The sequence below is a fragment of the Chelon labrosus genome, assembly GCF_963514085.1.
Source record: "Chelon labrosus genome assembly, chromosome: 18".
NCBI lineage: Eukaryota > Metazoa > Chordata > Actinopteri > Mugiliformes > Mugilidae > Chelon > Chelon labrosus.
This window is the reverse complement of record NC_140351.1, coordinates 11,831,594-11,859,516: the sequence shown is the minus strand read 5'-3', so window position 1 is coordinate 11,859,516 and position 27,923 is coordinate 11,831,594. Positions and strand designations below refer to the sequence as shown.

General features: G+C 43.4%; 1 protein-coding gene across 1 annotated transcript in view; it reads left to right on the top strand.

Moving 5' to 3' along the window:
• The first annotated feature begins 4,511 nt into the window (after positions 1–4,511).
• LOC311503563 (cadherin-10-like) overlaps positions 4,512–27,923 on the top strand; it is a 38,233-nt gene continuing 14,821 nt past the window's right edge. The window contains exons 1-5 of the mRNA XM_084566360.1: positions 4,512–5,402; positions 16,005–16,299; positions 18,267–18,386; positions 24,121–24,288; positions 26,293–26,480. Of these exons, the coding sequence (XP_084422486.1) occupies positions 5,166–5,402; positions 16,005–16,299; positions 18,267–18,386; positions 24,121–24,288; positions 26,293–26,480 (1,008 nt within the window). The 5' untranslated portion in view covers positions 4,512–5,165. The remainder of the gene's footprint in view (positions 5,403–16,004; positions 16,300–18,266; positions 18,387–24,120; positions 24,289–26,292; positions 26,481–27,923) is intronic.

The window sequence follows — 27,923 nt, the reverse complement described above, 5'->3', positions numbered from 1 at the left end:
TGAATAGACGCCACTTGTGATGCCTTTTCTAATGCAGCTCAGTAGGCGGTCTGTTAATGTGGCCATGTGTGTTCACGCCACTAAAGGACTGCGATCACAAGTGGCCCAGACCTCCCCCAGATGTTGTCTGAGAAACCAGATCTCAGATGTGTGAGCGCACCTTGGATGTGTTCACACCTGTGCTTTGAGCCGGCCAGTTGTGATCAGATCGTTAAGAACGCCACTGTCTGACAAGTCTGACAAGGCAAGAAGTAAAGACTTTACTTGGAGGTAAAACCAGAGGCGAGCACATGTAGATCAGCGGTTATAATTGGCAACATAATGCAGTGTGTGATGGATGCCTATAAAGTCAATTTTGGGTAATGATTATACGCTTCTCCTTTGTTTTCTCCTCCAAATAATTGTCTCTAAATTGGGTTTAGTGTGGGCGCAGTGCAAAACCTACTTGACCTATTTGACTTTTTCGTAGCGACTTTACTATATCATCATTAACCTCGGAAGTAAACTGAATAGAAATGAATCGGAGTGCGGTAAATGCAATTTGTAAGAAACTGGAAATTCCCTTAAGTCTCCCGCCATCTTTCTTTCGGGGTTCTCTCTTATACAGCACAAATGTAAAGAGGCAAGCATTTTGTCGTAGCCACTGGGCTGCATGTGCCACCGTGGTGTTCTTAACCAGCCGTGACATTTTTTGACGTAGCAAAATAAAGCTTTGGCTGACTTACTCCTGGCCGTGGTCCCTTGTCAAGAGAATTATCAGGGCAGGGAGCAGTACAATATGGCTTGTAGGGTATGACAAATGTGGTCAAGGGGCGAGCGCTCCTTAGGGACGACGGAGCCCTCCATACAGTGAAAGCATTAGCTTTCCACAGTGACATTATGAAGAAATCTATTGAAAAGGCCGGCTTCCCAGTGCTGAGGGACTTGAGGTGGAAAGCTTCGTGAGTCTACCCCAGAGACCGACTGGTATTTCCAACCATGCTGAAGCCTACAGCAAATCAATAGCTCAAAGTCCCACATGCTACTCACCAGCGTCAATTAAGTAAATTCATAAAGTCGAGCGTGCTGGGAGTTGGGGGAAGGATATATATATATAAAAAAGAAAAAGTAGAGAGAGAGGGAGAGAGAGAAGGGGGAAAAAATCATCCAGTCATCTTGCAGATTTGGATGGGAAACAGAACTTCTGCCATGCGAATTGCAGCTTAGAGAAAGTAGGGAGTGTTGGTCTGATAGACTATTTCTCTACGGGCATTATTAAGAAGCCTGACAGTCCATCTCACTTTCACCTGCCTCCATCAGCACACGCACTGTTGACCTGGGAGTCTTTCCCCTCCCTCCCTACCCGTGCTGAGCCAGGCAGAGGACACATGCAAAGTGACTGGCTTTCAGCGAAAAGCCCAGCGATAATGCATATCAGCTCAGGCCTATGCAAGCAAAGTAGGCAGGGGGATGGGGATGGGGTGTGGAGGCAGGAGGGGGCATGGGAGGGAGAGAGCTATAAACTGCATTGCACGGGGGAAAAGAGAAAGAGGGGACCTAACCCCCAGCTTCAATTTGCCTCATAAGGGGAAAACAGGGCATGCCTTGGCTACCTCTACCTCTGGAAGACAGGTAGCGTAATGGATGGGCCAGTCTCCCAGCCTGACTGCTGACGTTGCTCTGACAGGACGTTCCTACCTCTCCTTCCATCCCTCTCCCTCCCCCGCTTGCCCCTTAGTGTTGTCACGGTAACTACATCTGATATCTAACTGCGTTCTGCATGCTGACGTTCCACTCCGTCCTCTCATCTAGAGGGCATAAGCAAACACTGGGTTTGGGATTTGTTTGGAAAGATGATTTGCCTGCAATGCAGTGCCCAGGCGTGCCATCATTCACTCTTGTTGGTTCAAAAAAAATAAAAAAATATATATATTATCAGGCACAAACACAAGAAAATTAGAAAGAGCCAGGCCAAGATGACCAAGACTCAACTAGGAACTTCTACGAAATTAAACAAAAATCATCTCAAACTGAATATTCATAGTCCGGAATTGATATGGGACACGGATTGCGCATGGACAGTAGACTAGCTGGATCTCTTTGTTGTTGCCTTCTTTGCAAATTCTTGTAGGCTACTTCCCTGGCGCAAGTGCAAATGCCAGGTGCCGTATAAATAGTACACATCGTCACAAATGTGGGGATGTTCACGCAGACAACAAGATTTACACTACTAGCACTCTCACTCTTTGGATTTTAGTTCTTTGTAACTTCATATCTTTTTCTTGTTTCCTTTAATCTCACTTTATTCCTCATGCTTAGCCTTTTGTGGGCTACACGCTACCGACAACAGCTAAAGCCTGTGATGCTCTGCAGCTCTCTTCGAGCCTCCGCGTTTTTCTTTGGGCGCGTAAGGAAGACAAAGTTAAGTACGCCGATGCATTGTTAAGAACACCAGTTCGCAGTAGACCAGCATCTTTGCATGACGTTGGAGTCCGTGCCCTCTGTGACCTCTGGGATAGGCTTGTAGGAGTGAAAGAAAACAAGACAGTCAAGCCGCATTGAAGAACCTCTGAGTGGAAAAGACGGAGCAGAATAGCTGAAAACACACAATTGTATTAAACCCTCCATTATGTTTCAAAGCGAATCTTTCTGCCGCCGCGAACAGCTCGACAGACCAGCGCAGTTGTGAAATATGCAGCTTCTGAATTTTCTTCATCGAGCCAACAAAGACTCGGAGCCAGCATCAAACCCCGTACAGAAGCTGCTACAAAGCTGTCCCAGTCGCTGCAGCGAGGCATCTGTTTGTGTAAATCTCAGCGGTTGTTCCGTGACATTGCTTGATGGGCTTCTTTATTTCTGCGGTATCAGATTATTTTACATACACTACACTTGGATCTGGTATCCGAGACAAAAGTGTGGTGTTGTGACAGGGCCGCTGCCTCCGCTCTCATCAGCCGGCACCTTTCGTCTCACTCCTCTTCTCTCGCTCCATTTCCCTCACTCCCTTCAGTCTGTCTGGCTCCACTCCTGCATGCAGGTCAGGGTACTTAATTCATGTCCGTTTCCTAATTCCCCCAAACATACTATGCGAGGGAAGCCGACCAGACTGGCCATACATTTGGGGTAGACTGCGCCCTCCTCTCCCTCCACCCGCCTTCTGAGAGCATGCGATACGGAGGAACGCTGCTCACGCTCCCCAGCGGACCCACTGATAACCCTCCCACAAAACCCCAGCTGAGGAACACAGGCAGCCTGGATATCGCCCAGCCGCCGAGGAATAATGAGAACAAAAGCACAATACGTGGCCTTCTTTCTCTCTTTCTTCTTGCCACCCCCCCTCTCCTCTTCCTCCACCTCCGTCCTGCTCTGTTCCCCTTGTTCCGTTTCCTTCTCACATTCGTGTTCTGCGTTGGCCTTCGGAGGACGACGGGCGGTGAAAGACCGCGAGGCGCAGAGCTGGGATATTCTGCAGCCCGCACCAGGGCCGTTCTCTGCGGTTTGCAAACAGTCATTTTGTTCAGTATCTTTACACTGATCTTAAGGTAATAAACTGGGGTTGACATTGCCCAGGGTCTCCATTGGCATTCTGCTGGGTCCGATAACAAAGTGAGCCGAAGCAGATTGTTTAAAAAGATATAGCAGGCCGTTCGGCACACAGCCTCGCACTCTATTAGTTGTTGATTCAGAGGCTTAATGCTGATAACGTAGCCCTACACGTGCTGTACAAGATGTAAGCCCATACATTGATGTGTAAAATTTCGAATGTGATATTTATCAGTTTCGGCAGAACTCAGGCCGCCCATCACTCACAGGACTGACATTCAACGCGTGCGAGCACATGAATGGACATCAGGTTTGCTTTTGTGGATGTGAGAGCGTTGAGCGATTCGCTTTTATCACGTTGGCCCCCGTGCATGTCTTTGACCTGTGTTTGACGACTCCAAATCTTCCGCCTGGAGTATTTCGACTTTAATGAGTACAGATTTCCCGACGATGGATTCGTGCGGGAACGTGGCTGCAGCTGGTGGTTATTTTTTCAAACTGCTAGCATGATCATTCTCCGGATAACCTGTTTGATTATAAAAAATCCCGAGGTGGTGCCTTTGAATTGCTTTATTCACCGAACGTGGAAATTTGTAGAATTTGTAATGACATGAAACGGGAAGAAGCTGAGAATCTTCACGTTTAGGAAGTTAAATCCTGGTGGAAGATTGGCATATTCTCTTGAAATCTGAAACTCATTTAGAACACACGGAAGCTTATTAATTGACTAGCCCGATGGGAATTGGTGGAGGGATGCAAGGGTTGAGTGTGGAGATAGAAGACAACGATGCGGAGGGACCCGGAGATCAAGACTCAGGGTGGAGGACATGTCTCAGAAAGCTCCTTGTTCCCCTGCCTCCTTTAATAAAAGAGCGAAGAGATGCAAACAAAAGAGATTGAGGTGGAGGGAGGGTTGAGAACTGAGAGCAAGAGCTTCATTTATTTCAGCATCTAATGGATAGTCAGTTTGGGGGCCAAACTATTTTTTTTTTTTTGTCTCAAGGACAAAAGACAAAACCAAAGAAAGAAATCCAAAAAATTAAATCTTGTATTTGTGCCAGCTGACATCCACACAAAAATAATAATCAACTATTAAATCGAGGAATTTTCCACATATAACCACCTGCACTATGTAGCTTTTGTTTGTTGCCTTCCCATATTTATGCATTACATACAGGTGAAGATCACTTAAGTAACTTACAGCACAAGACTCAAGAAGATCAAGGATCTAAAAGCGGAAGTAATGCTCACCATTTCATTCCAATTAACTTATCTGTATTGATTTTTACGACCTCTTTGGGATACTATGCTGAGGGGTCTGTTTGTTTTTGTGAACTTCATTCGATTTCACTGCATCTTCAGAAATCCTGGGACCCACTGGGTGGGTCTTGACTACAGGTTGCGAAACAAAAACAAGAGCTTGTGCAGTAACAAATTGCCGCCTCTCCTCCCAGTATTGACGCTCTTGTTTGTCTGTGTAAATGTTCCAGGTGCTGGTCGCCGCCCTGTGTGAGTCCGAGGAGCCCTTCCTGCTTCGGTAGATTACAGCATGAGACCTGAGCCGGTACTCTGACCAAAAACCACTGGACACAGACCACTGAGGGGCGGGGAGAGACGAGACAGAAGGCTGTGGTGGTGTGGCCATGGATAGAGGGAAGATTTGCGTATTGATGATGCTGTGGGCCATGGCCCACCTCAGCTCTCCGGGGGACGGGCTCAAGGCCCTGCGAAGGACTACAGGGGGGCGGAGGGGGTCCGCGGGCCTGACGGGACAGGACGCCAACGGAGTGCCGCTGAGACGCTCTAAACGAGGCTGGATGTGGAACCAGTTCTTTTTGTTAGAGGAGTACACCGGGACAGACATGCAGTACGTCGGAAAGGTAGTGTAACAATCTTCTTTCCCCTTGCTTTTATCAGCCACACAGCAGCGTCTGCTCTACAGGCAGGCGGAGGCTACAGCTGTTATACCAGAGCCTGTTGTTGATGAAAAACAGCAGCTTCGTGTCATGATCACAGATGAGTCCAACTTAGACCAGGTTATTGGATCCAAAAACCACACCTCAGACAAAGCAGTACAGCATAAAACACCTAAAAGTAAGTCTGTTTGCTTTGCTGCCAGCACACAGGAGACACAGATTTAAGTTCAATGACAACTAGAACTAAAGTTTCACAAAATACAGTATGTTAACTGGGTTAAGAAGTGGAATGTTGACTTTAGGAGCGACTAGTATCCGGTGCAAAGTGAAGCACAGAGAACTGTTAAGAAACAAAAAGACTTGGATTCCTGATTTGAATTAGAAGATTTCCAAGGTAAACTATTTTGTTAAGACCATGCAGAGCAATATTATGCGTAGACACATACTTGTCATGTTTCGGAAGAGAGATGTCTCCTCAACAAGTCCTGCACATGAGTTATCGTGGCATTTTAAATTAATGATTTTAAACTCAATGGCCAAACTAAATGTCCAAAAAGAAAAGAACTGTTAGGTAACAGAAGTACAATTAATCCTGATTTGAAATTAAAGAAATTCTAAACCATTTTGCTGAGTCCTTGCAGATGTGATTGTGTGTATTCACCGAATAGATTGGTAGATTAAGAGATCTCTGACTTCTAAAGTTGTTCAAAAATACTAAGTGTCATATTGTGCAGAAGAATACTCTTTAGTATACTACTGTTGTAACTACAACTGCTACGTGAAATCACTTCCAGCACTTTTGACTGACCATTTTTAACTTTTCGTGTTTTACCTTTTTTGACATTCTGCAGAGTTAAATGACATAAAGACAGTATATTAGGGTTTGGGCTAAGGACAAAGGTAAGCAGAACAGAGATAAGCCATGCAGAGGAGTTCATTTAGAGCTGCATTCAAATTCAATGACAAATTCAACAAAATGGCCACAATACAGTCAAAGAAGTGGACTTTGTTTATACTGACGAGAGAATATTCATTGCAAACTGAGAGAACGTCAAGCACAAAGAACAGTTAAGTAACAAAAGTGTGATAGCTACTGGTTTAAATATCAAATTTTTCAAGGTAAACTATTGTGACTTTACTGAGGTAAGGTGTGGATACGTATTATTTGAGAGCTCGAGAGAAAAAATATATTAATTTGCCAAGGTATACAGTACAGTACTGCTTTGGAATTTACTGAACATATATATATGTATATATACTGAAAGCGTCATATTGTCCTGAAGAATACTGGAGTATACTACTGTTGAAGCTTTCTAGCCCACATTTTAACGGCATTTTAACTTTTCATGTGACATTTTGTAGAATTAAAAGACGTGCAGCTCATGTGTAGACACCTAATATTTGAAAACTTTGACTTATTAAGTTGTGCAAAAAAAATGTGTAAACGGTACAGTACTGCTTTAGTGTAGCTGATTAGTCTTCATTTGCTACCCGATATAACACTTCTCCGTTTGTATTTTAACATTCAGTGTGACATTTTGCAGTTTAAGGACATGCAGAGATTATTAAAATCAGGGGCTAAGGACAAAGGTAGGCGGAACACAGATTTCTGCTCAGTTAGCCATGGAGATGAGTTCATTTTGAGTTTATGCATTCAAATCCAACGACAAATAAAACTAAATTGGCCACAGGACACTCGAAAAAGTGAAAATTAACTAGTCTTCAGTGCAGTGAAAGCATGTCAAGAACTGTTCAGTAAGAAAAGTGGCATGGTTTCTGATTTAAATAAAAATATATCCAAGGTAAACCCTTTCACTGAGTCCTTTCATAACTGCGTGTGTTGACACCTAATATTTGAGAACTCTGATTACCTTGACTGTAAAAATATGAATTGTATTTGTTAATATCAGAAATAGTGTCGTATTGTACATACGGTTAGTACAGTATGCTAGGCTTAACCAACACAAGCAACATCTAGACATCGCTAACAAAATAAAGGTCGTTTGATAAAACAGATGACAGCGGTCGGTTGGCTGTTGGCAGATACCAGGCAGACATGCAAGAAGTCTCCAAGATGCAAAATAAACGCCAGTTTATAGTGGAACATGTGCAACGGTCAAGAGTTTGAGTTTATCCAGCACAAATACTGGTATTAATCGGAAGCTGGGCGATTCATTTGAGCATTTCAGACCTGCCCAGACTTGTACATGTATTGCTCTCAAAACACGGCACAGAGCACTTTTGAGGAAGCCGAGTCTGCTCCTCAAAATTCTCTCCTGCAGCTTTTCAATTTCCGACTTGTTCGGAATGAATAGAGGAAGTGTTCTGTGGTCGGTGTGAGCAGCCGTAACCAGACATGGTAGCAGAGGAAGAAAGGAAGAGCATGTACAGAGAGACTCAGACATGATTAAAAACACTGGACCACTAAGTTCATGAATGACTAAAAAGTGACAGGAGAGGTTTGCAGCAAAGTAACGACTTCCAGCTCCTGCAGTGCCTCTCTCTCTTGTTCGGTGTCTTTTCCTCGATGTCTATTGTTTGTTTACCCTACTGGGATGTATTCATTTTTCATAGTTTCTACGAAACCAGTGTTGGTGCAACACATCCAACATTTGAAAAGTTGCTATTTCTGTTCATGTAAAAATGCCTCATTATTTAGTGTCTTGTCAATACATATTTATGAGGAGCTCTGCTATTTTTTATTTTTTTTTAATCCACCACATCCATCAATCCAAGCGAATGCAAATTCCACCCGATATTGCCTCATTTGCACATTACAGTGACACATGAAAGAAAAGGTCTAAATTTGTGATACGGTAATTTTGCAAAGTTTACTTTCTGTAATAGCACTAAAGCGGAGGAACTAACCACCTGGTGCCTTTTCTTAGTAGCATAATGGATTTTGATGTAATCGTCCTCTACAAACTACACTCAGAGGAAAAGATCGCCTCTTAATGAGACGCTTCAAAACAAATAACTTTCTGTATGTATCCTGAATGTATCGTTCTTTCCGTGATATATTAAGAATCATCCCATCATCTAATGGTTGACGTGATGCCCAGCTAGTGCTCACATATGGGACTTCCACCCATCCATCCATCCATCCATCCATCCCCAGGCTTTGTCCGCTGTCCAATACATTTTGTGCACACTGTCATCTCTGTGGCCGCTTGCACGATGTCCCTTCCACTCACATCAAGCCGTCCCGAAGCGGCCGTCGTGCCCCATGGTAAAATACGACTTCCTACAAAGGTATTATTTGTTCAGCAAAATGAAAACACCGTGTCGACCCAGATAACATTGCGGGGGGGCGCACAAAAAGATGCTCCAAATAATGCGTGCTTTACATGCAGCGGAGCGGAAGTCAAGATATCAGTGTCCTCTCCCAACCTACTGTAATTGAGGAGATGGCGAAGCGTCGTGGCAAGGTCAGGGCGGCCGAGGAGGAAGAAAGGCTGTTTTGTGCGAGGAGTTGAATGGGGCTGGTGCTTTGCATTCCTATCGTGCGTCCACGGAGGATAGAGTCGTCCAACCAAATGAGATTCTGCAACATGCGTCCTCCCTGAGTGAGCGTTGACTTTCAGTCTTGGTCTAAAAGGATTACAGCGCTGAGCAAATATGAGAGAGAACCAAAAAGTTAAAAAAAGCACTGGAAATAAAAATAAATAAATAATAGAAAAAAATGAGTCAAGATCAAAAGTAAGTACGGAGCTTCATCAAACCACTTCGTCTTTAGAGAGTGGGGATTGATGTGCCACTCGTCCTTTTAGCTTGTAAAAGGACTAATAGCGAAAGAAGAATGGATTATCTGAGTGTGGTATACACTTAAAGAGCCAGAGGCCGCGGCCTGAGAGCCCATCTCCTGAAGACACCATTAAGGCATCAACCTTCGAGCGGCACACTTAATCATGACTCCGAGCGCTTGTTGCACCCCCCTCCTCCCACCCCCCCCCCCGAGTACATGCAGCTGGGTGCTTTTCCTCATTGTCGGCTCACTAGCCAGTTGTCACATAGAATTGCAGTACGTAGATCTTATCTGATTGCAATTACTGTTTGTTAATTGCTAGATAAAGTACGAGCGATGAATGGGGCCCTAAAGGGAATGAATAGCTTTTGAGTTGAACACATGGCTCAACACAGAGAACAACCATCTGCATCTGCGTCCTCAGGTGGAGGCCATATTTTCATAATGTGGAGGGTCTGAAGGAAAAAAAAAAAAAAGAAATGACTAAGAGAAACACAAAAGAGAAGGCACTTGTCACTGCAAGTGACATCACGGCAACCAGAGAACACAGCATGGAACAAAACCACTTTTGTTAGCGGTAAAAAAAGTGAATTGGAAATAACACAATGACAGGTTATTATAAACAAGGGAGCAGCTCTTGACACACAGTAAAAGATAGAATGATGAAACTGCACTTGAATTACAACATCCCGTCTCCGGTTATTTGGTAAACTCAATCTCTCCCCGGTTGCTTTCTTCTTCTTCTTCTTTTTTTTTTTTCCCCCTTCCTCGCTTCTTACAACAGCTTTATTGAGTTGTGAAGTGCTAACAAATGAAATTGCAATCTTTCCTGAAACAGGAAACTCTCAGGAAGAAATTAAGAGAAGCGATCGAGAGGAGAGGGAGAACGGGGCTCTGGCAGAGCCTTCTTGGGGAGCTGGTTGGCTGCTAATCTTGCTAATCTCGCTGTATTGGCCAATGATTTTTTTTCCCCTTCCCTGCAGGAGGAGAATCGTACTCTGGCTCTCATTAGCAGGCGAGCTGCATACAGGCCTCGGAGGGCCCGGGCTGTCACTGGGGGAAGAGAATGTTTGTTTATTTCATTATTTCTTACTTTACCAAAGGGCACATATCCACTGAAAACGGTTAATGGCCTGTGGTTGAGGAGTGTTTGTGCTGCACTATCATATCTCATAAAGTATTTACAGCCCCTGATAGGTCCCAGTGGTTCTAGGCCTGGTGGGTAGACTCCTCAACATAGTCCCTAGCAAGTGAGCAATGTTCTTTGTATGTGAACAAGCAGCCCAGCGTGCACGCAGACACACACGCCTGCAAACGCTAGCCTCCAGTAATGGGCAGGAGAGACAAAAACGACTGATGAACACAGACATAATATGGTTCCCAGTGCTGCATGACTCAGAGGTTGAGGCAACCTGGGGGAAAGGACTGGGGTGTCTTATGGCAGCGAAGTGGAAAGGTGCAGGGATTTGTGTGTTTGTTTGTCGACGGGGTGGGGGGGATTTTTGTTCGTGCTTCCTCATTACCAGCTGCTCACCTTGGCAGAGAGGCAAGGAGTTTGCAATATGGCACAGGCCTGGCTGTACCCGCGCCATGGCAACTCCTGTGGTCCCCAGTGGCGACCCGGAGCACGCATTGGCAGCGTCTATTGATTAGGCGATAAGTTCCCGCGAGTGCCCCAGGAAGGGGTACGACTTCAATTATGCTCCTCGCCTTTGTGAGCAGCGGAGGAAAAGGGTGTGACGAGGTCTTGTGGCGATGCGGCCCGGCAAACATCTGTCTTGACAGCGTTGCAGTGGTGAAGTGTTGTCTGAGCGAGATACGCCAACATGGCCACAACACCCGCAATTATCTCCATGCTATCACCTGCCTACTACTGTTGCAGACCCCTGCTGGATTTGTCAGGGTGAGATTAATTAATCTTCTATCGTCAACATTCAGACTTCTCCGCAATAAAATATTTAGTTGGCCAAAAGAAGGGAAGCAGCCCCACCTGCTGAAACAATTTCTGATGACAAAAGCCATTTGTGAGCTGATGTCAAAGTGTGCAAAGACATTAAAGCCTTTTTTTTTTAATATGTCAGTTAATTTTGTCCATTTATTTGTGTGTTTACACTGTAAAAATTTTCAGTGTCGCCAAGTAATTGATTTACAAGTTTGGATCAAAAACGTGTCTTTAATCATAAAATATTTCAGTGCACACATAATAATTCAGGCTCTCTCCTGTAGAACTATAGTTTGTTTTGGAAATCTCATTGTGCATTTATTTTTTGTTTACACTGTAAAAATTCAGTTGAAAAAAATTGGTAGAAACCCAACATTTTTTATTCTTTCAATCTTATATTTCAATGTACTACTTTAAAATAATAGTAATTGTATCATTAGAGTAAATAAAAATAATCAAATAGTAAAAGCAATCTAGTTTAACAGTTTGCCGTATTTTTTCTATTCGGGCCAGTTTTAACAGCTTCTTAAAAAGATGCACTGTAAAAATACCAAATTTAAAGACATACCATGTCACTGAGTGTAAGATGACCAGACTGACCCTTTAAAATATCCCTCTGTTCATTTTCTGTGTAGTTACGACCATAATGTCCCAAGTAGCAGCTACAACCCTGCAGCAAACAGCCTATAATTAAAGTAAAATGTGCTGGAGTTCATGAATGCAACACAGAAAGAAAATACGTCAGATGTTCACAGGAGAGACATGCGTGTTAACTAACATTTCACCTTTAAATCTCAGCAGCTCTCACTGCAAATCTCAAGTTTACACATCAACACACATTTGATAGGCTATTTTTGTGCACAGTCTGAGGCTACCATCTGGCTCCATAGAAGGGAGCCAGTTCTCAACAGGCCAGGACACAAGGCCTTAAAGGCTAACTGGCTAATTGCCCTAAGCAGCCCATTTCCAATGCCATCTTTTTGGCCTAACTCGAGTGAAGAACAAATGGTGGCCAGATCGAGTCTGCATGAACATTTGCTGCACTTGAAGCTGATTAATTTCACAAACAAAGACGGCTCGCTTCTAAGTTCTCACGCACAGATGACTGATGAGTGCCACTTCACTTACCAGCCCACTTCAAACTGGAAGATGAAGCACGTAGGAATAGAAATAAATATCGTTCACCATGATAAAAAAATAAAAAATGCAAACCATTGGAAATATTATGATATCATTTTGCAGAGAAAGCTGAGTGAGTGCACAGTTTTGAAAAATATAGCATGATACTGATGATAGAATGGTTTAGCTAAATGCCATTTAGTTTGATTCGCGGGTGATTCACTGCAAAGAAATCCTCCTCTAAGCCATTTTTTGTCTGTAATTGAGTCCTTGAAGTCTTATTTTCTCGAAATGTGAGAACATTTCTACCTGTTTCCAATGCAAATTGACTTGTTTCAAGTATTCTCTGAAATCAAGTTTCATTAGTCTTGATGTGAGTGTGACTTAGTTCAACTTCTTTTGTCTCTCAACACAGAGTCATTTTAGAAAGCTGTTGCAAACCGTGTGACATGGTTACTTGTGATAAAGGAACAGCTGCGCGCATTTGCTTTCATGCAGACAGTTGCACAAGACACCTGACGCCATTCTAATATCTGTATGGTAATTATTAAGTTGTTATTCGGCTGGTTAGCTTAGCACAATGATTAGAAGCAGGGGAGCAGCTAGCATGGCTCAAAATCCGACTATCGGCGCATCTGAGGGCCGCGACACACCATGCCCACGGCCAGCTCGCTGTCGGCGAGGGTCTGTGGCCCTAGTTTTGGCGGTGTGTCCCGCATTGTTGGCACAAATTGGACCCCTATGGGAGGCTTTTCGGGCAATTCACCATGTTAAATTGGCGGCGTAATGAGACGGCCAGAGAGATCACTCTGAATGGCTGTTCAGCTTGCAGAAATGAAAGCGACAAAAGGATACAGATGGCGTTTCCACAACAACGTGATCATCTAGAGTGAATAAACTGTTGACCAACTGATCAGAATGATTCTAGGAGAGGTCAGCTATGTGCGACGGGTTGGCATCCGGTCTTAGCTTCCTAGCCTCCTGGCTAAAAGTAGCTTATCCTGTTTTCCCGCTTGAATGATGGATAGACTACTGCCACCTGCTGGTATGAAGATTGTACATTATCGGCTGACCGTTGGCTGTAGTCTTTGCAGTTTTGGTCCTGACACAGGCGATGCGTGGTGACTTCACAGTAGGCCTTCATTGCCAGTACTTCTTTAAAGCTGCTTGGGTGTGTTCGTACATTAAATGTAAGTAATCACTAGAGTCTAAATTTCAACTGGAAATAATAGATTCTTTAAAAAAAATAAGGTCTCTGTTTGAACAGAATTACATGATATGACGGATATTTCTTTATATTGTCCTCTTGTCTCCAGGAAAGACCAAAAATCTCAGTGTTAATGGATATAACGTCATGCTCTCTGCCTTTTCCACGACTTGGTACCGTAGGAGGGCAAAGGAGAAAAGGCTAGCTATTGATGTGCCAGGGCTTCTTGGTGACCATACTGAATGCACATGTGGCTTTCTTTTCTCCCCCCTGTGACAGTTTAATTGTATTTTCGATATAAATTGATCAAAGGGCCATTGTGAATGCACGTTGGGCTGCCACATTGATTTCCGGGAGAGTTTTTTTTTACCCTGGCTCTTAATTTGAGTAGAAGGGCAGCAGTAAATTTTCCTCACCAGCAAGGCGGGCAACTGGGAGGGATAGGGTCACTGCAGCAGGAGCCGGAGTTCAATACTCCGAGCTGCCTTGTAATATCCTTCAAGGGAGCAAGGAGGAACTCTTCAGAACCACAAGATCTCTCTGTTTCCATAGAAATGACAGTCGACACGGCATATGTCACACTGTCTATCTCACATCTCAGTCGAAAGGAGAGGACTCAACGGTTATTAACTGAATTGTCGTGCCGGCAGAGATAGGCAGCTTGATAGACAATCATAGAAAAGGACATTGCAGCTATAACAGCGGGAGAAAGATAATAATGTTGAAGTGGATTGTTTTCAGCCAACCGCGTCTCTGTTTGGAAGCACGTACTGTAAAGCAGAACAGAAAACAAATACAATTCTGCAGAATATTCTCCTGGCTTGGTTAGACAGAGGAAATAATAATAATAATAATAATAATAATAATAATATAATAAAAAACAGTTTTTTGACCAGATTTCAAGAGAGTGAACGAAACAGGGCCTCGCTGTAGATCCTAATCTGGAGATACTAAAATTCTGCAACACACCCGACTGGCTCGGTTAGACAGACAGCGAAAGGAATGAAAACAGTCATTTTTACCAGCATCCGAGCAGACGAACAAAATAGTGTTAAAGATGCTAATCCACAAAGCTGTTCGCCGCACATGTGCCAGCTTCGCCCTGATAAAACAGCATGAATTAGTAAAGCTTCCGAGCACCTGGGATGAAAAGCTTTTTAATATATGATGAGAAGGGAGACTTTGCAATGTGCTCCCACGTGACCCAGCTGCAACGCACAATATCCCCGCTCAGTCTGTCCACCGGCACTGCCAAGAACCCTTTACAGGCACAACAGAAAGTCAAGTTCGAGCTGGCAAAATCAAAGCCGGCTCACTCGTGCTAACGACGTGTCAGTAACAGACCTCAGAATTACCTCCCAGCGCCCGCTCATCGGGGTAAACATTTAGGCGACACTCGCCTCGGTTTACGCTCGACATGTTTGCCCATGTCTGCAAACATGTGCCCTCTTTTGCCCTTTACCTCCCCCCGCAATTATCACCATGTCCTTGGTTGTTAAAAAGGGGAAAAGGGAAGGAGGCAAGAGAAGCAGTGGGAGGGGAAAAAGACTGGACAAGCTTTTGATGAGTTCTCAGAGATAAATATGTTGGGGGGATTTGGCTGTGGAATTAAAATGTCAGAGCATGCTAAGCTGCTGTTCATGTAGGAAAAAAAAAATTAAACAGGAGATAGAGAGGGAGACAGCAAATAATAATGAGAAGCTCTACAGACAAGTGGACTCTCGTGGTCTTCTGGCATGTTGGTCATGTTGCTGATCCATCAGGGATTGGCAGGCGGCGGACGTGCGCGCACTCATGCTGCTACTTCACAGACTCCGACCCACTGGCATTCTGTTTTACAGCACTGTGAAAATGCCACTGTGGCCCCGCGGTAAGAAGCGTGACAACCTGCGTGTAACAATACAAGCGAATGCGGCATTTTAAACGCTCGGGATGTGTGTTTTCGTCTTGGCAGGATGTGAGTTCCACGGGGAAGAAGGGTGAAGCCGCGAATGCGCATTGTCATAACGCAATGACAGTTTACTAAAGATGATATGAATCTGTTGAACAACACCAAACACACTTATCAAAGCTGTCAGCGTTTATTTGCCAGGGCCCAGATTGGTCAGATCACTGATATGTGCACGGCGTATCAGAAATACTTACGTGGAGAGCCGTGATTATGCTTTGAAATTGGATTTTGTTGACATCTTCGGTACAAAGTGTTCATGGCTGGGATGTGTTTTTGCACTCCACTTCCCAGACATCACCTGTCAGTCAAACAGAGCAGGCAGCACTGTGATGTTTTTCTCCTCTCTTTCACCTTTTTTGTAGATGACGTTTCTGTTCACTGCCACCGTTTCTGCTATGCTAACAAGGAGAATTTTCCCCTTGTAAAGGCTAGCTGACACTTCATAAGAGCATATTAAGCAAATGTGAAAGCTTTCACAAACCAGAGTCTGAATCACTGTTGTGCTACAACAATTAGCAGCAAAGTGGAAATTTATTAAAATGAAAATGCCATGGTTGCGGTGCTGCGGGGACGCGTTGATCACATTTTCTCTCCGTCCACAGCTCCACTCAGATTCGGACAGAGGCGATGGCAGCGCGAGGTACGTCCTCACCGGGGAAGGCGCGGGGACGCTGTTCAGGATCGACGAAAAGTCCGGGGACATCCACGCCACCAAGAGGCTGGACAGGGAGGAGAAGGCCTACTACATCCTCCACGCCAAAGCCGTCAACCGCTTCACCAACGAGGCGCTGGAGGGCGAGTCCGAGTTCATCATCAAGATCCACGACATCAACGACAACGAGCCACGCTTCACCAAGGACCCCTACATGGCCAGGGTCCCTGAGATGTCAGACATCGGTACGTCTCTGCCATAAATATTCATTGCATTTCCATGAACTCTTCATGCACCTGCAGAATAAACTGCATCCAGCATGTAAAAACATATTAATTGATCATAAACTGGTCAATTTAATGTGCACACAAATGAAGGTTTGTACTTATGTCTGCAACGAGCTGAATTAAAAGGATTATGATTCAAACGGGATAGAGATGTTATAATATGCCGGGATCAATGGAGCTTTATCAATCACAATAATGATGCAGACTCAACAAAGAGGCCCCGGCTAATTAAATGAGAAAGACGAGGAGCTGTTATATGATCGGAGAACAAACAAGGTAAAGCGTCTCTGTGACAGAAGCATCGCTGGCGCAGATAATCTTTTAAATACAGTATTGTATCTTAAAACAGTATTTAATTTAATTATCAGCATTGTCAGCTGCGTCATCACAGCAAATAATCGTGGATCCTATTTCTGCATTTCCTGAGACGGCGCCATTTGCTATTTTCATATACTCACTCGTTCTTGTTATTCGGCACCAAATTAAACTTTAATTCACCATGCACTTTGGCTCTCACTCTAAAAGTACATACTGGCCTCATGAATATATATAAACAATATAAAAGGGTTCCTAATCAATACTTGCATGAAAACGTGGAGTGAACTCTCTGTTGTGCTGCTCGCTGTGGTTCGGGGACTGAGGGACATTGCTCTTGCAGCCCAGACATGTGACAGAGTTGTCACTCGGTTCAGCAACCCCAAGAGAGAGGCCAGCACTTATCTAAGGGCAGCACGGGTGCCCATGGCAACAACCGAGGTGTGATGTCACTGCTTGGCAGAGCATGTGTTCATGACTGACTGCGTCGAGACACGGCCCCTTTAAATGTGACATACACTTTGAGTTTTATTACAGTCTCACAGCTCTGACATCCTTTCCCTCGGACTCTCAGTCAGGGACGACGTTGACGCGCGCCTCCTTTTGACAACTGAATGATTACGGTGAGAGTAATTTACTCCCCCTGCACGAAAAACTGCGATCATTCCTGACTTGTTTGTCAGAGAATTCTCCTCTCAAAAGCTTAAAGTCAGCGATGAGATGGCTGATGTGGATCAGTGATATTTTCTAAAAGCCGCCATGTCAGAAAAGCTTCTTTGAGTCTAATTCCCTAGTTAAAGGTATTAGCGATCAAGGTTCGGTGAACTTGCTCAAGAATCCTCCCGAACTGTCACTTACACCAAATCAGACAGCCGCGGTCTTTCTCTGTCTGCTTTATGGTCCCTCACTTTTTTATTTTTTAACATCCTTCATCCATACAGATGACATCGACCTTAAAAAAGGGAAACTCTCCTCTCGCCCCACACAGATCTCAGCTGACATCAAATTAGAGAAGTTTCATGAGGTCATTATCCCAGTGTATTGCACAATTCTATATTTATATCACTTTGCCATTAAATATTTCTACTCAATTAATTTTCTTCTGCATGTAATGAGGCAACACTTGGCCCCGCAAGGCGCCATTTGGGAGGTAGCACTTGGCTAACCGTTCCTCTTTGTTCTACTGAAATAGGGCTTCAGCCTCTCCGGAAGAGAAAATGGATCACAGTCGTTCTCCTGCTATCAGATATTTGGCTTCTCAGACACTCCAGATCTGTGGATACGCTAATAGGCTTCTTGGGGTTTGCAAAGAGCCAGCTCCAGTGCCGCGTACATGCTAAGAAAGATATACTTAGAAAAATACATTAGGCGTTATCGATCACCTGCGAAAATCAATCACGTATAAGGGTATAAGTGGCCGAGGAATAAAGATTGGTTTGGCTAACGCAAAGGGACAGAGATGATCAGTCACATTCTGCATGAGCGTGATTAGAAGAGGATCCGACACCTCATCAGAAGGTGCATCAGCTTAACCAATTATCCAGCAGGCAATTTTCAGGAGTATTGAAGAGTTGATCTAAATCATTGTCATGAATCTTTTTCCCACCCAGGCACCTCGGTAATTCAGGTGACAGCCACAGACGCAGACGACGCCACGTACGGGAACAGCGCCAGGGTGGTGTACAGCATCCTGGAGGGCCAGCCGTACTTCTCCGTGGACCCGGAAACCGGTCAGTGCCGATTCACGCAAGAAATGGTCTTAAGGCTATCGGTATATTGATATTAGTGGTGTGCTTTGTGTTTCTGCCTCCAAGGTGTTGTTTTTCCTTTCAGACATTGACATAATTACATCCAGCTCATTGTTATTTTTAGATAATCAATTAAAAAAATCTCCATAATTTCCACAATGTGGTCCTAAAGAGCATCTGACAGAATGGTAATAACACTTGAAACTTGTATCCAATAGAAACTATTTTCTGTATCTCATTTTTTTGGTTCAGAATTCAGATCCATTACTTAAATAAAAGTACCAATACAGCAATCCAGACATAATCATTAAGTAAAAGTCCTGCATTAAAAATCCTACTGAAGTAAAAATATATAAGTATTAGCAGCAAAATGTAATTAAAACATTAAAGTAAAAATACTTTGATTTATTATTATACACGACGTCAATGAATTAATAATACTGTGTATCGCAGCGGGCAGAGCTTGAAACCTACTGTTTTACATAAAGGCGATAAATCGGAGGGGTTATGAAATGATTAAAGGGAGAAGAAAGAAGAACACAAATCTGTTTTCCTTTCCTGATTTATTTATTTTGTTATCTAATCTTTGATTAGACAAACCGTGAGAGAAGTTTAGTTTGGTGGAGCTGTCGGCAACATCTGAAATATGACCCCAACTACATAGTGCTTACATAGTGCTTTTTGGAAAGGGTTTGGCAAACACTGGTCTAATGTTAAACACTGTGCATTATTCTATGAAAAATATTCACCTTTAAGAAACTAAAGCTGCAAATAAAGAAGAATTACTCAACTAAAGTTCATCAAAAGTAGAACTTGTTTTTAGTTGCTATCCACCACCAGCACACGTCCTGGAAAACTTTTCAGACCTGTTTACTGGCTTGGGGAAAACTCCAGTAAAGTCAGAGAAACTGTAAAATGAATTGTCCTGGAAAATAAATTATTTTATCTTTTGCTGAGAGCAAACTGTGAGATCTGTACACCAGCTGGCAGCTGAAACAACGTCCAGGGACCAGACGAAGTTAGAACAGCAGGGGACTATGTACAGGCTGAAACACAGTGTGGGCTTTGAACGTACCCTGAACTCCTCTTGTCTTGTTGAAGAACAGCGCAACACAAAGTCTTATAAAAATGCTAATAAATGAAGTCAAACTTCAAAAAATGTAAGTGAACATATCAATGAAATGCTAAACTTACTAACTGGTGTCTGTTAGATAGTTTTACTCTCTAATATGTTGGTTATTTAACGCTCCACGACTAGCTAGTGCTACGGTTAAGTTCGACGAGTTAGCTAACAAGCTAATATTGTGTGTTTTGCTAGCCTGAAACGGTAGTTAGCTTGTTTTGCGCTTACTTATGTTAAATGTATGATGTGTAAAGTGTGTTCTTTCATTAACAGCCAATTTAAAGTGTGTTCCTATGTGCAGTCTTTAAAAAAATCCTACTGCAGCTTAACAATTGAAGACAAACTGTAGGTTTTATAATGATGCATTTCTGCTGTTAGCCTAACCGATGAGTAAAACCAGAGTTTTTTTCGCCCTACATTCTCCATTTCTTGATCCTCTTATTGTTCTGGAGGTGTTAAAATGTCCCAGTAAAAGCCTTAACCTTGTTTCAGGTTTTGTGAAAATGTTATTTTATTCATGAAAGCAGAAAATATCCAGCAGTCCAGTTCTAGGTCAAAGACCGGTGTTCATAAATAAAATAAAAACTTTCATAAATCTTCTGAAAATTGTTTTCCTCTAATGCAATTTTGTTTAGCGGTCGGGGTGGTCTTTTTTTGTGTGCTTATACAAATAGGAAAAAAACACTTAGAGGAGTCTGCATGTTTATTCAAGACCAGGTTTAACAAGCGTAAATGGTGTCTGGGTGGAGAAAGGACTTCTTAAATAAAATAATTGTCTCACAATCCAGCCTTTAACTTGGATTTCTTAACACCCTTTCATCGACAGCTATTGTCACTCTAGTATATTGTTAGAATTGTAATTTAAGTGTTTGCACTTGCATTTTTAGAGCTGAAGCTACTTTTAGTAGTAAAAACAGTGACTGCAATTCAACAGAAATAGAGATCATGACTAACAAGTTCCTTTAAAAACGCTATGCAAATGTTTTAAAGCAGTAGAAATAGCACTATAAATACACTCACTTGGCATTCCCTTCTCAGCGTTTGTTTAAAATAACTGTGAGGGCTCTTGATTCAACTGTTTTTTCATTTTGGAGGCTGTGGTTTGTGTTGTGTTGTACTCACACACTTTACGATTATCTCGACAACCCTGTTTTAGACAGTGGGTTAGGCTAAATAACAGAAAGACTTCTAGTGTTTAATTCAGTTCAGTTTAACAGCAACACAAACAGCATCCTCCAAAACTATAATCCAGTTGAATTACTACCTTTCTGATGTTGTTTCAGCTTAAACTAAACATTAAAACAGTCACAATGGGGGATTTAGTGCAGGACTGTCATATTAGAATGCATTTGATTATACTGGTGTACCTAATGAACTGGCAAGTAAGTGTAGTTTTGAACAATATATGTAAAGTAGGCCCCAGGGTCGCTACTGGTTTTCTGAATCGCTTCAATTCACAATATCCCCATTCGATCCGATTCCTTTAGGGATTTCGAAACAAATAGTTGTGGAGGTTTGTGGTATTTCCACAATATTTGCTTTCAGGAGTTCTCATGTTTTGTCTCATGGCACAAGTCTTGCAACACTGCAGCCAGATTTCTAACGAGAGGATGATATATATTGCTATATAATGTTTTTAAAAAAAAAAAATAATCTGTCCAAGGTTTTAATGCATTGATTTTAGTTCTTCCACCTGAAGGTTGATTTGATTCGGGGGGGGGAAAAAAGTGTTTAATCTCCCCATGTAGTCTATGTTGCTGAGATCAGGTCTTGCTGCAGAATTTATTCAATTATAAGGTGATAGATGAGATTCTAAATATCTCCAGTTCCTAAAAGTTGTTTTAAAGCCAGCTTCCGTGTGCAAGATCTAGATTGCGATTCCTATCAGTCACAAAAAATGTCCTGGAAATCAATTTCTTGGAAAGAGTGGGAAGCTGCTCTTTGTACACTCAAGATTTTTTTCTCAAATGTAGCACTTACAGTTAAACTAATAGTTAAATTCCATCAGAGGAAAAGGCAAATAATATAGTTCCTTCTCAGTGACTGTGCCCTCAGTAGCTTAGCGTGCACTGTGGCCATGAAGGACGCTCTGCCTTGAGTGGAAAGGCTCTTATCATGCCTCTCTAACAATGCTACTGCCACTGCACTCTCCACCTACGTGTGTAACCCACAGTTTAATGCAACAGGTTTGAAGGTGGCCACCGTGGGAAGCAGAACAAATCACTAACAAAACAGAAAACGAGGAGGCATTGCTGAGGGAAATCTGGTTTACCGGGAAACTAAATTAAAACAATTTATCATGCGATAACTACCGTAAGGCAGCGAGTTTTCCTTTCAAACGAACCAAAAATACCAACACGTCTGCCTCCTCTCGCAGGCTCACAGGCTCACAGGCGGGAGAGGGATTTGTAGTAGAGAAGAGTGGCAAATCACCAACCCCAAAATCTAGCCGCTTGCTACTTTTAATCATTAATGTGCGCTTTGGAACACATCCCGCTCGTGTCTTTTTTGCTTAAACAAAAGAGAGGAAAAAAAAAGCCATTTGCAGATTAGCGGAGGGATTAACAGTAATATGGTTTATCCCACATGTGGTATGTAAGCTGACATCCCCTCTTACACAAAGACATGCCTGGACATCATATTATAAGCGGGATTTGTTTCTCCTCTCCGCCTCTTGTGTGTGTATTGTATTCATTAAGCAATAACAAAGGTAGACAGAGATACAGATGCTGTTTTCTAGCGCCGCCGCGCTTTGGCTTCCTTCGCCTGCAACGCCGCCTAAACGACCGCTGTTCTGTTCTCGGAGATAATTTGCACATTGTTAGGAGAGGAAGAGAAGGAAGTCTCATTGTGTGTGCATTTCATTTTTCCCATGTTATGTAGGGGAGGAAGAAAAGAGCAAGTTGGAGGGCCTTTTTGAACAGCGTAGGCCAGTCTGATCTGAGCGAGGCGCCTCGTCAGCCTCTCCTTCTTCCCCATTGTGTGATATGCAATGAATCATCTATTCAGCCTGAAAGTGGTGAAGTTTGTCAAAGCAGTTTATTTAGGGCGAAATTTATTTTTTTCATCTTTACTCTCCTATTCCACTACGTCTGTCTGTGTGTGTGCCTCTCTCTCTCCCTCTCTCCCTCTCTTGCTCCCCCCACCTGCCTCTTCTTTTATGATGCTTCAAATTCAAACGTGTAATAGCAGACAGGATTTAAGACCGACTCTGATGGGAGATGGAGCGCACCTTTTGAATGTGCTGCCAATTACCGCTCCGCTCGGTCTCTGTCCTGACTCCAAACTAGAGATCTGACGCGTCAGAGCGGTGAAAGTAAGCAAACCGCGCGGCACTTGAAAGGCTGAACATTAACGGAGTCTTAATTCCAGAGGGGAGATAAATGATGCCGAACACATTTGCAGGCTACACTTAGAAAATTAAAGGAATACGCTGCAGTTTGGGTAGATTGGCCCTTTGGTCCACTTACCAGTTTAAATCATAAGAACACAGACACCAAAATGTGCTCCTGGGTGGCCGCTGAGCTCCATGCTGCTGCGCATACAGAGCAAGAGCACTGACCTTTCAGTAATAAAATGTTCTTAGTGGCTTAATTATCTGGCCCGTAGATGCATGAATCTAAAAAATGAAATATCATTTATTCAATACAGCTGATGCAGACACTTATTTTTAGAAAATGTTTCAGGTGGGCACAGTGGAAGCAGTTCATTATTTTTACGACACATGGCGGGTTGAAGGTTGTGCATAAAGCTGCCACATGAGAAGTGATCGTTAGAGCTGTTCATACTGTACATATCAAAGATTACAAAGGCTGTAATCCCTCAGTAAATTCTTTTTTTAATTCATTAACAGCTGATTAATGTCACAAAAGCTGTGAATAATAATAACTGAGTGCCTATAATTGGACTTTGAGACATTTTGCTTGAAAAATAACTTAATAATTTAGTTGATTTATCAGTAAATTCACTTATTGTCCAACTTCTGTCACTATTGAATAAAATTCTGGTGTCCTACTATTTTGCAGTCTTTGGTTTTGGTTATCTAACGAAATAACTAATATACTGCAAGAATAAAGACTGTTCATTTGTATATTTTTACAAATTTTCATAGAAACATATCCCAATTACTGAAACGAAGCAAGTTCAAATTGGTATTTGATTTTTTTTTGATACCGCACAACCAAAAGTGAGTTGTAGAAAGCTTTTAAAGTGAGAAGTGACCGCATTTGCGGGGTGAACGAGGTCGCAGGGTCCTCTCACGCTGAGCACACCTCAGTTAGAGACCGCCGAGAGGAAAACGAGCGGCTGATTATGCAGCAGCTAATTTCTCTCCGAGCAAATAACCGCGAGTGGTGAAACTTTTTTGTTTTGTGCTGCAAATGTCATTAAAAATAAATAAATCTGATTTTCATCCTGAGTTTATTGTTTTCCATATTTTCCTTAATTTCTGAATGAAGTGTGGATTGATCTTTAATGTGTTAAAATAACACGCAATCAAGTAAATACATAATGAGTCCTATAAATCTACTGATTGCCTGCGCTCTGTCCAAATAAACTCAACCCATATGCATGATATTCTCTGTTTTTCCTCAGGCCTGATCAAGACAGCCCTGCCCGGCATGGACAGAGAAGTCAAAGAAAACTACCAGGTTGTGATCCAGGCTAAAGACATGGCCGGACAGATGGGCGGGCTCTCAGGAACCACAACGGTCAGCATCACCCTCTCCGACGTGAACGACAACCCGCCGCGCTTCACCAAGAGTGAGTGCAGCCTTTCTGGACACATGCACAGAGTGACCAATCCTCAGCTCATGAAAACCACTTGTCAGTGTGAGCTGGTGCCTGGCAGGCAGTCCCCATCTGGTGTCAGTTTCAAAATGAACTTGGATTATTGCGCAGAGCTTTGGGTTTCGTGCGACTGAGGCGGGCCTCTTAAAGGCAGCGAATAATTAAATATAGAGCCATATGACAGAGCGAAAGGTCCTGCAAAGTGCATCTGATCAGGCCTGTAATCCCTATTAAATGAAGAGAGTACATTCTCTGGGTTTTATCTCCCCTACTCTTCCTCTCTCTTTGTCTATCTCCCACTATTAAGTCTTTCTTCTGCAGCCTTTTACTCCATAAAACCAGAGTTCTCAATTTGTCCTTGGTGCATTTTTCCCCCTCTTTTCGTTACACTCATCAATCATCGACGTTTCCTTTTTACTCCCACCCTCTACTCTCTTTCGTTCTCACACATTCTCTCCCTTTCTTCTCTCACACCCTCCCCGTTCTCCTTTCCTCTCGTGCATCTGGCAAACGACGAAGGCAGCCAAGATCGGATTGACAGATTACTGGTGTCGTCGTGTTTCCCCCTCAGTAAAAGTAAGCGCCGACTGTACGGAGGGTGACGCGTGCGCGCAGGCGCGAACGCAAGGAAAACACGCCACAACTCCCACTGCACCCCCACCTCCCCCAACATTTATCACTCCCACCAGCTTGGGGGGAGGTGGGGGTGGTGATGGTGGCTGTCATCTCAGACCTTCCACCAATGAAGGAACAGTGAGAGGAGAGAGGGAGGGAGTGAGGGAGATGGATAAGACAGGGGTGGAGGAGGTGACAGGAGGGGAACATAGAAGAAGAAAGAGGAAGAGTGAGGCTGACGACAGAAAGACAGGCTTTGATAGAGGTGATGGGTGGGAAGGTAGATTGAAAGAGGGAGAAAGAGGAAGAGATATTGTAATGGGACACCCAGAGGAGGTAGAGTGTCAGGAAGCGATATCATTGTTGTCTGCCGGAGTGATGCCTCTTCTTTTCCACCCAATGCTAAATACCTGTTAGCCTAGGGAAACCTTCTTGTGGTGTGTCGCTTTCTGTGTGTGTGTGTGTGTGTGCGTGCATGGAGGCAAGTGTCAGCGTCACGGAGACCTGCCGACTCAGGCGTTGCCAAAACACTGTCAGCATGTTTTATTAGTGTGTCAGTGCTGTTTGTCTCCGCAGGCTGTGTGTATATCACACCCGCTCCCTCCTGCAGTCCAGCTATTTATTTAAGCATAAGAGATGCAGCCAGGGCCGCCGCGGCCGACAGGCAGCCATCAATTTATCCGCCTCAAACCAGGAAATCATCTAACAAAATAAGGAGGGGGGGAAAAAAAAGACGAAGCAATTAATTTATGTTGAGCAAATTGGCCCAGAATTTATGTTACATCCTAAACTTCGAGCGGCGAGTCGATACCGCTTGTAGCAACTTAACGTGAAAGGCCAAATGTCTGTTTTGGGAATGTCTGCTCCACAGCTGATCTACAAATGTTGCCGCACTAAATCTAACACTCCTTTTCACACGCTCTCCCTCCTCGGCTGGCTCTTCTGTCGCCGCTCTCTGATTGGCTCTGACTCACTCTCTCCCTGACCTGCTCTCTTGTGTTCTTGCTCCCTGACTCGCCCACTTACGCTCTTCCTTTTTTTCCACTAACAAGGTCATAAAATATACTCAGGACTTGACGCTCGTCGGCTGTCAGGGGTGGGCCTTTATTCTTTTAAAATTCATCCCCCTTATTTATTATTTTTTTTTCAGGGTATTGATGCTATTTTATAAGTGTTGAGAAAATTAATGAATCACATCTTTGTGTGGAAAAAATAAGTGTGACCTCGGTTGTCATGACCCTGAAAATACACTCCCAAGGCCTCCCTAGCTTTTTCTCTTTTGCTGAACATCTTGACAGTGTCGCCCTGATTGACCAATTCTTCTTACACCGAGTCCCGACGATACATTTCTTTTGTCTGCAGCTCTGTACGAGTTCAGAGTTCCCGAGTCCACAGAGCTCGGGTCCGCGGTGGGAGTGATCCGGGCGATCGACGCAGACATCGGCCAGAATGCGGAGATGGACTACAGGATCATCGGGAGCGACGGCCCCGGGATGTTTGATATCGCCACCAACAAGAGCAACCAGGAGGGCGTCATTGTGCTGAGAAAGGTGCGGGCCTCTGACTTATACGAATGTCTAAAATGTGCAATTCTGCAAAATTATAAATTATTTTGATATGGCTTCATAAGCAGCCCATCAGTGTTTTAGACAGATAGACTCTCTCGATCCACAAGGGAAATTGCACAGGATTTCTCCTACAAAGCTGCAGACGCAGACCAATAAAAGAGAAAAAACACTGTTGCATGAAAAAAAAATCATTTAGTGTAAAATTATATTTACAGTAAGAGCTTGTTGACACAGCAGACATGGCTGATGAGCACCTGATGGAACAAATACGTTTCCATTTCAATCAATCCAGCTACACGGGCTGCATAACAACCTAGTTTCACTCAGGCTCCGTGCAGTGCTGTGCCTCACCGCATCTTGTGTACACAAGTCGGAGCCAGGCTGTGTGGACATTGTGTAAATGTTCTCCTGAAAGTACCCTGCAACTGAACAGCAAACCAAATTATTTTACACGTAATCCTTAAGAGTTGTGTCCTCAACAGAGGCTAATGGTGTTAACCGCAAGTGTGGTTTACTCCTGCAGCAGACGCGCCTAAACGACAAACAGAGCAGCTAAACAAAGTCAAGGTTTTTGTTGTTTTAATAATGAATTTATTTATTTACACGTATTTATTGTGTCCTACTGCTCGATCCGGTTGCTTCGTCTTCTTTTTTTCCCATTAGTCTGTGCAGCATTTGAACTAATCTGCTGTCCAAAGAAGCCAGACACAAACCATGACTGCTGCTGCACAATAAAGGCCAGCTGAATGCTTTTAATGTGAAGCAGTAAACAGTAAGGCTGATGCCAGTGAGATAAAATAATAACAGTAACGCTGAATTAAATGCTGCCCTGCGTGTCTGAATGCGGGCAGGAATTAGGAAACTGCAACAAAGAGATGTAATTACTGGATGTAAATACGTTTAAAGGCTACTGCTGAGTACAACCCCGTTATATTTGGTCTCTATCAATGAAAAGTAGTCGTAATCTAATATCATTTGCTGGATTGTTATAATAAATGCAGGTTCACATAGCAGCACTTTTAGTTTTGCTTTCTTTTGTCATTAAAGAAGTTCCAGCTTCTTTAAACCTGCACACGCACGAGCACCACTCTGCACTCAATAAAGAAAAAAAACTTTTTACTTCAGTGCGCTTTGACATCCTAGAAGTTGGACAGTAGAGTTATTAGATTTCAACTTACACTTGCCCACACTTCCAGTACATTTGTTTGGAGTGAGATTCTTCCCCTCAGCTGAGACCAAAGCAGAAGTATTGATGCTCGGTATGGATCGCAGCATTCAGCTGTGGTGTGTTTGATGTATTCAACAGTATCTGGCAGTTGCCTTATCAAGCGCCCTCTCTGCAGCCTCCGATCGATCGCTTCCATCATGCCATCATTAAGTGGAAGATGACATAATTGCCTTCTGTAGCCACGGCAGCGCTGTAGT